Source organism: Pseudomyrmex gracilis, unplaced genomic scaffold, assembly GCF_002006095.1.
Source record: "Pseudomyrmex gracilis isolate BER0280 unplaced genomic scaffold, ASM200609v1 scaffold_787, whole genome shotgun sequence".
In the NCBI taxonomy this organism is placed as follows: domain Eukaryota; kingdom Metazoa; phylum Arthropoda; class Insecta; order Hymenoptera; family Formicidae; genus Pseudomyrmex; species Pseudomyrmex gracilis.
This window is the reverse complement of record NW_018021371.1, coordinates 41,072-49,962: the sequence shown is the minus strand read 5'-3', so window position 1 is coordinate 49,962 and position 8,891 is coordinate 41,072. Positions and strand designations below refer to the sequence as shown.

The following is an 8,891-nucleotide window of genomic DNA, read 5'->3' as shown; positions in this document are numbered from 1 at the left end:
TATATTATATGTAGTAAATGTTCCTCAATATTCTATAAAAAAACTTTTAAATTATGACACAGTTACCTCGTATTAATAATTAAGAAAAATATATAATGCATTTTGATGTTTTATTATTGATAATAATTATTATATCAATAATAAACCACATCAAGAATGAACTTTTATGAACTTTTTTCAAGACTACAAAAATCTTGAGAAAGCATTTCACGTTGTCATACGCAACAAGCGCGCAACGTAAACATGCTTTGTGTCTCGCCTTATACTCGGCTTGGTGAAAGGGAGACGGAACATAATATGTCTGCACTCTTCCACGAGCGCACACGGACGACGGCGGTTTCGCTTGTGTGCGTTCTTCCACCACTTCGGTGCTGGCCGACTGCTTGTGCAACCGTCGGACGAACTGCCTTCGCGAGGCGAAAACCGATTGGCGGACAGCCAACACGAGAGGGAGCAGCGCGCACGTGAGGACGAACGGCTCATGGAAATGGCCAACGAGGAGGCGCAGGCGCAGTTACAACGCCTCTTAGCAATAATGGAAGAGGGCGCACGAGACCAGGCCGAGAATGGATCCTCAGAGGGCAGCACCATCGACCAGACAGACCCATTTTGGACGGACCGGGAGATTTGAATGGCCCAGAAAAATTCGAAACAAAAAATGCTAAATAAAAATATAATAGAATAAGAAAAATTTAGGTATAAGAAAATTAGAAATATAAGTCAAGGATAAGGCGACATAGTCGGGATAAGCGATATAAAATTAGTATGAGTTAATTGCTATGAGTTTAATTTTGTTAGGGTTTAATTTTCTTTTGTTTTGATTTTCTTTTATATTATTATCATTAGTGTTATTAATAAATATTAGGAATACATCTGGAATAAAATAAGGACCGTAATACAAGTTTATTGTTTATTTATATAGAGGAACAAAAAATAAACCTCCGTTATCTGAGACTGCTGCACACAGAAGAAAGCGCACAAGATACAAGATGAGCAAGGACACGATTCCAGGAGAGAAAAATAATTAAAAAATTAAAAGAAAGAAAACTATATGGAACAACTTAAATTTAAAAAAAAAAAAAAAAAAAATATATATATATATATTCACAAGATCCGCGAAACGGAAAAACGAATCTTTTGGAATGGTGTAGAAAGAGCGAGATAAAATCTTCTCGAAACCTCGGTGATTTAATTTTAAAAAATTAAGGGATAACACAGGTGCAAACATGATGGGAAAAGCGCTAGGAAATGGAAACCGAAAAAATAATTTTTTAAGGATGAAGCAATAAAAAAATTGATTACGAGGATTCCAGAAGGATCGAAGGCCCGCTATAAGGGAGAGGGAAACCGTTATATAAGAGCGCGGGTTGGACCAAAAGAGGTCGTCAGAAAACGAACGGTCGAGCGATAAAATATAAGGAAACTCGCGAAATCGCAGAAAAATCGATCGCGGCGATAATTACTCGGGATTAACTAACTCGTATACGCCGAGTAACAATTTAATAAATTTGTCAATACAATAAAGTGTAAAATAAAAGAGTTGCCGAGACAAGTGTAACTATTGTAAAAAGTTTGTGTAATAAAACAGTGTTGAAATGTTAATAATCCGTGTGAATTAATTAACAAAACATTGGAACCAAACTGCAAAAGAAAGCACCAACGGAAATTGCGAACGGCTCGACATCGGAAGCTGATTGGTGAAGCAGCTAGGGTGACTAGATCACATCACAGGTGATTGGCGGTGCTTCTGTGCACAACGAAAGCATCCAGAAATACAATCCCGGATTGGCGAAAACCCCTGAGCAGCATCCAAGCGGTGTGCGGGTATTTAGGAGAACGCAATAATAAGGTAAAAGAAGGCGACCAATGAGGAGAAGGTAAGCAATTAAATTTTAAAACTTTCAAATCAAACGAGAAGGGAAAGAAAAGGTTTCGAAGGAAATAATCCAGGTGATAAAGTCAGTATCAAAATAGCGATAGTGTCAATCAGGATCCAAAGAGACGGCATCGAACCCGTAAAACTTATTAAAAGCTCTACGTGAGTATAAAATTAAATTACTGCGTGGAGTACAGACAATCTTGTCGGTAGTGCAGAGAAAACCGACTGGCGACCGTGAAAAAAGAATTATAATTAAAATAAACGCCTAGGGACGTGAATTTGGGGAGTCCCGGTCACACTTGATCTTTCTCGGCGCTTGGAATCGTGCACATAGCACGGAATAGAACCATGTCCACGTTTGGACATAGCGTACGTATCGACAAGTCGCTCGTGGACATTGCTACGTAGTTGCCAATGTGCACCACCCATGGACATGCGCTAGCTTACGGGCCGGAATAGCGATCGTAAAAACTCTTATGGGCCTGGCCACTCTCAGGCTTCTCTCTGGTTGTATACAAAGAAATAGCTTGACCGATGTCAAAAATAAAGTTTATTCTAAATTAGAAAGATTAAAAATATTTCCGTCAGAATTAATGAATATTTTCTAACATTATTAAACATAATAAACAATTAAAATAATTAAAAGATAAAAATTTTGAAACGTACTAGTAAACGTTAAGTTAAAAAAATGATATAAAATAAAACGTATATTTCTTAAAAATATAGTTTTACTAGTTTATTTAATTAGACTATTTAATTAGTCTATTTAATTGGACTTTAATTTTTTTATTAAAAAAAAATATATACTGACGTCTCCATTTGCCGCCGCCGCCGATAAATTATCATCCGCCGATTCCGCCGCCGCCGATATAAAATAAAACGGCGCACGGGTCTACCGGAAAAGTGACACATTTTCTTATGGTCGCTCTCAGTGTCTTCTCTCTGTGTGTACATCAAAAGTATAGTGATTGTTTTACAGTAAAACGCAAAATGTCGACACGATGGTATATATAAAATTTAGAAGTATTAATTACATATAAATCTTAAATTTCAGGAATGCAACAAGCACGTAACATAACCTCATATAACGTAACCTCAATATAACTTTGTGATCTTATTTTTCAGTGTTCGAATAAGATGAAATACTAAATAAAGTGTTTATAGGTATCCAATATATCAGAAAGGTAATCCACAACTGAGGGTGTTTTTACCGAATTTCTGGATGAAACTAATTCAATCTAAGTACAAGCAGCAATCAAATGTAGTAGTGTTTCACTGTTCCATGGAAATGACTACTAAAGATATAAAAAATTATCTAGAAAAAATTTACGCTATTGATGTCGTTCAAGTGAGGATGTACATAACAATGGGAAGATTTAAAAAAGATAGATTACAAGGTGCAGTCATCAAAGAGGAGGATAGAAAAATTGCTTATGTCACACTGGTTGGTTTACTGCTAAGTTTTATCTTTCATTAATTTGGTTAAATTGAGTAGGTCTCTCTAAAATTTTATCTATTTCTTTTCGCAGCCAAAGGATAAAAAATTTGAGTTTCCTACCCTGTTTAAAGATTCAACATATATTCTTGATGAGGAAAATATCAGTCAAACTAAAAAGAATTTGCAAGATTTTATAAATGAGAGTAAAGCACCTGGATTACCTGGATGGTTTAGAGTTTAGTGTGTATATTATGATATAATATGTAAAAATTGCAATTTTAAGTGTATAATTAATAAAAACTGCTTGTTAATATTCCTGAACATTATGATTTGTTGGTAATGCATCACCATCATATATAAGAAGAAAAGAACGATTTTGATAATAATTTTTTGCATTTCCTTACACTCGTTTCTCTTTATATTATATTCTCTCTCGTATAACTTTATTAATTCTGGACTTGAATTCGATATTTTTTTATCTTAATTTCTTTCGTGAATACATTGATCTTTCGAGGAAATTCCAGAACGCTTTCTCTTTGATTAAGTAAACTTTAAAATTAGCGCGTGTAAAACAAGAATTTCTCTTATTTTCTTTCTTTCCGTGTTTCTTTCTCAAACGCAAGAGATATCTTCGTACGCAATGTGGGAAATGTAAAACAAAGTGCCAAGTGTATGCTTATAAAACAAATATTCGTTTGTTTTTAAAAACCATTTATAATAAATACAAAAATTCTTTCTCACTGTTCTTGCCAAAAAACCACAAAACAAGATAGTTGGAAGAAAAGGAAAAGAGCGAATAAAACCGATTATGTTTATCTCTTCTAATTAGCGTGCTGTCTGACGCTTCTTATATGCGACAGCTTCTCTTGTCATTTCTTGGTATATTCTTGTTATTTCATTTACGTATTCGTTAATTCCCTTTTTCCTAATTCCCTTTTTCTTCAACATTACAATACCAAGGGCAAATGCGATAATCAAGATTGCCCCGTAAAGTACTCGTAAAAGTGGCGAGAACGGGCGTGAACGTCGTTTGCTGCGCTCGCAACCCATACATGCGCGATCGATAATATACGACATATCTAATCGCATATGCGATGGGAAACCAACGTTCCAGAAGGACATTTCAACTTGGTCGTCGTCGTATGCACGTATCATATGGAAAGATAAGCAAAAGCTTTCTCGCTTGTCAATAGTAAATAAATTAAATAAATTTTAGCAAGAATAATAAATTAATTTTTATATGTTTCAGAAAGTGCCGCACAAGCGTTATTGAAGAAGCAATTTATATACTTATATATGTATACTATAAGAATGTAACTTAAAATAAACTTGCATTTTCGGGTTAATAGTATGAATCCCGATAGGAAAACATTTATGAACTTATGTGACAAAATCTTACATGAAAAATGTGATTTGCAATTATGTAGATATATTTTGAGAAATAGATGTAAAACTATTGATCTTTTTTCTAAAATATTTGTAACAGATTGCAAAATTAATTTCCAAATACTATTTCGGCAAAACAATAACGATATGGCGAATCATCTTAGCAGTATGTTTGCAAAATTAAATTTAAAAAGAAATTGTTCAATAATTGAGAAAAAAATTGTCGGCTATGTGATGTTTAAAACATGTAGATATATAATTGCATATGAAGAAGTCAAATTAATTCATGTATATACTTATGGAAATGCATAACGACTCTTTTCTAATTTTTGACAAATATTATTTACATTTTATTTTGGCAAAACTATTGCGTTATGATGAATCATCTTAGTGCAATCGTTGCAAAATCGTCGTCATTCATGATGGCTTTTTTGTGCAATATTTTCACAACTTACCTATTGGGGAATATAAATTGTGGCACTTTTTTGTTTAGTTTTTTTTGATAGAAGTAAAAAAAATTTCTTTGCAAAATGTATGATAACAGTTATAATCTTTTTAATCATTGTTGTTAATACAAAAATACACACATTAAAGCTGCACAAAAATATTTTTCAATAAAATATTTTATAATAAAAATACTTTATAATAATCTTGCAACGAAATACACTTATATATATTATCTTTTATCGAATCTTGAAGTACTATCAGCACATTCACAATCGTTTTTTGGCGCTGCGACATTTTGGTTCGGTTTTTAATCATATATCACACACAAAATATATGTGTGACATATGATTTGTAATATTAGTATTACTGAAATGTCATCGATAACGACGTAAAATGTTGAAAATTCGTAGAAGATAAACTCAATGAAAATGGAAAAATGAAGACTAATTAAAAACTTGAAGAAGATAAACTAAAAATTGATAAAAAAGGAAACGAGTTGCACTGGTGAGGAGATGTGAACTACCGGCAAATAAAGGCGAATAAAGGGAAGTATGATGACGTACTTTCGCAAGGGTGAAGAGAGGGGGTTGCTACCACCGCCAGCGTTTGCTGACAACAGAGTATAAAGTGGCCGCGTGTTTCAAGCTACGGTCACTCTGTTGCGGCAGCCTCACCTCGACGAGAAGACAAAAAGACAAGACAAAAACTCACGAGTTACTTATCAAGTTTTTTATTGGTTTCCTTGCCCACTTTTTTGGGACGACGTTACAAGTAACATCTTCCTCGATCTACATAGAAACTGGTGAGTTTCTGAATTTTCGCCCGACATCTTTTTCATCTATTTTATCTCGCGCAATATAAATTATAAATTTAATTTATATCAATCTGTACAAGCATTTTTTTTAGAAAAAAAGTATAAATACAGATAGAAAAGTATAAATACAGATATACTGATATACAGATAATACAGTATAAATACAGATATAAGTTAAATTTATAATGTATATTTCAAGATTATAATTTATTAATATACAGGTATCTAGAATAAAACTAATCAATTTTCCAAAAAAGTAGAAAAACAACTGTCTATAATCGGACGTCGCACTTTCATGCAATAAATGACGATCGATTTATGACAAAAAACGTAAGATCTGAAGGAAAAACATTGCATGTGAAAATTGACATCGAAAGAAGCTTATTCGCAATTTTGTCTCTTGATGTATCTGTCGTCGCTGTGCAAATGACGCGCAAAGATGTATGTAGAGTGCGTTTTTCGAATTCTAACGTGTTTTCCTTAAGTCATTTGCAAGTCACGATATAATTTAACGTTTGCAAGACATAGACAAATTGGATCTTTTTTCACCGGCTCTTTACTTACCTCTAATAATACGATTGCTGTGTTCATCGCACACATACTCAAGAAAATAAGTAATTACACAGATATTAATGAGATGAAAGACATTTTTAGAGAACAGAAATTATCCGCCAATTTCTGCATAAATTTATTTTACATTATTACATACATTTGTATTAATAATATTGCTGATTTGCTTGATTTTGCCTGACAAGAGGGTATTTTATTCTTAAAATAATAAAGAAACAATATATCAAATTCATAAATTAGAACATATACGTTTATACACAATCTTACGTAAAACTTAGTGCAAACAGTATTATATCTATTCACGTACAAGTTTTACAACATGTAATAAAACGAAGCATAGAAATTTTAAGCTTTTTCTTTCACACAAATCCGGGCGAGAAGTTTTGATCAAAAAATTTGCGGAATCCCAAATATTTCCATTATACTTCGTTGCTTTGTGACCTCAAAAACTTCACTTTACGAGCCCGCAAAAATGTTCAATTTATCTCTCGCTTCCACTCTTTCCTCTCTCCCTTTCCTCAATTCTTTAATCTTTATTGTATCTGTTACATTATTGCAAGACTACATTGAATTTCAAATGTTTGTAGTAAAGTTAATTGAAGATAGTTGAAGAATCTAAATTTTATTATTCTTTTTTTTAAGTTTTAATAAGCAAAATGGCTCTTCTTTCTTTTCATTCACTTATAATATCATCAAAGATCTTTTTGTGATTTTTTCTCGCATGAAATTCGCGACTTTTAAATTTTCAGTACCGAAACTTTGACATAAAGTCTGCAAACCGAAGAACTTTTCGCTATGTGCTCGAATTAGTATTGCGTTGACCTTTTCCTAATTAGCGAAATTAAATTCGTGCGGCTTGAAACGCACCGCATGGTGCACTTTGTGATTTCGAGTAATCTCGCGCGACGCGACCACACCAATTATCCTGAACGACACAGCGCGGCCAATAATACACTTCAGTTGTTTCTTTAATTAGTGGATTGTGCAACGGACCACGTTAGGCTTCATTTTTTCTTCACACCTCTTTATCTTTCTTTGCCTTCTTTTTCCTCTCATATATACATTTGTACATCACACCGACTGGTCCGCAAAATTTTTGTTTTTTCACAGAGCATTTTTTAGTCGGAAGAATCAATCGATATGAATGTATGTACATGTTTATTCTTTGTACGAAATAAAGTAAATAACTGCATGATTATTTGTTCCTCGAGTTCGTAAAAATCAATCCTGTTCGATGTCAGAAACGCTTTATATATATAAACACACATTTTACTTTCAGAATTGAAAGATGTCAGTACGAAGTGCATTCGCATTGGTATTATTGCTTTTTATTTTGGTGGAATGGTCGCAGTCGATGCCAACGATGGATAAAGATAAAGACAGATTTTTGAAGAATGTAGACGTAAGTAGAAAAAAAACAAATCTACGTACTATTATTTAATTTTTAAAACATATTATTTTTATTGCTATCTTTTTGAGACAATTGTCAAAATAACAATTACGATTATCCAAAGATCAGAAAAACGATAGACTAAAAAATCTTCGGTGCTTCACGAAATTGTAAAGATTCAACAAATTCTATTTTCGTCTTTGCAAATTTATTTTTCGACTCGATGTGATCAAATGTTCGATAAAACAAACTAAATTTTGAATTTACAAAATCTCGCATTCACAAATCTTTATATTGATAGTATTTTCTATAAAAGAGATTACCTGTTTAAAAATATGAGTACTTCTCGATCGAGAAAAAGAAAAGATAAAAAATCGATAAAAATCACTGAAGTTTAAAAGTCTTTCTATCTATAAACTGCAAATTGATTGCGATTTATGCAAAAACTCTCTTCCTTTCTCTCTCTTTAACGGTCTGTAGATTTATTTCCGTAGGTAAATCTAGGCCGTTCAAGTGCTTGTCAAATCTTGTCCCGACATCTGAAAAATAAATGCAAAAAAGAGAAGTCCACACGTTTGATTTTTTTCTATTCTCTTTCGGAGAACTTCCGTTCGATTAGATCAGCAAGTACAACGGACACGGCGTGGGGTCTGTGACAGCTGTCAGAAATGTCTTCGTTTTGACTGTGTTGTAATCGAGCGACAGAGAACAAAAGTGAAGAACGGAAAAAATATATTTATTCTAAACACACATATTGCGCGTATACGTTTACATTAAAAGAAAAAGATCAGGAAAAAAATGTTGCATCGATATCTTGCTTTTAATGTTTTACTATTTTCTTTCGCAGCGGACTCGAGTGTTTCGAATAATTCGGTAAAGTGAACGACAATCACAGTTGACAAACTATTCTCTCTCTCTCTCTCTCTCTCTCTCTCTCTCTCTCTCTCTCTCTCTCTCTCTCTCTCTC

At 33.2% G+C, this 8,891-nt stretch overlaps 2 protein-coding genes across 2 annotated transcripts in view; both read left to right on the top strand.

The window, feature by feature from the left end:
- Positions 1-2,739: 2,739 nt before the first annotated feature.
- Positions 2,740-3,638, top strand: LOC109861493 (39S ribosomal protein L23, mitochondrial). Its single transcript, XM_020441168.1, has 3 exons — positions 2,740-2,883; positions 3,044-3,323; positions 3,409-3,638. The coding sequence occupies exons 1-3, from the start codon at positions 2,798-2,800 to the stop codon at positions 3,556-3,558; spliced, it is 516 nt and encodes a 171-aa protein (XP_020296757.1). The 5' UTR covers positions 2,740-2,797; the 3' UTR covers positions 3,559-3,638.
- A 4,005-nt stretch (positions 3,639-7,643) lies between these two features.
- LOC109861492 (allatostatin C-like) overlaps positions 7,644-8,891 on the top strand; it is a 5,996-nt gene continuing 4,748 nt past the window's right edge. The window contains exons 1-2 of the mRNA XM_020441167.1: positions 7,644-7,680; positions 7,814-7,936. Coding sequence (XP_020296756.1) covers positions 7,823-7,936 — 114 coding nt within the window. The 5' untranslated portion in view covers positions 7,644-7,680; positions 7,814-7,822. The remainder of the gene's footprint in view (positions 7,681-7,813; positions 7,937-8,891) is intronic.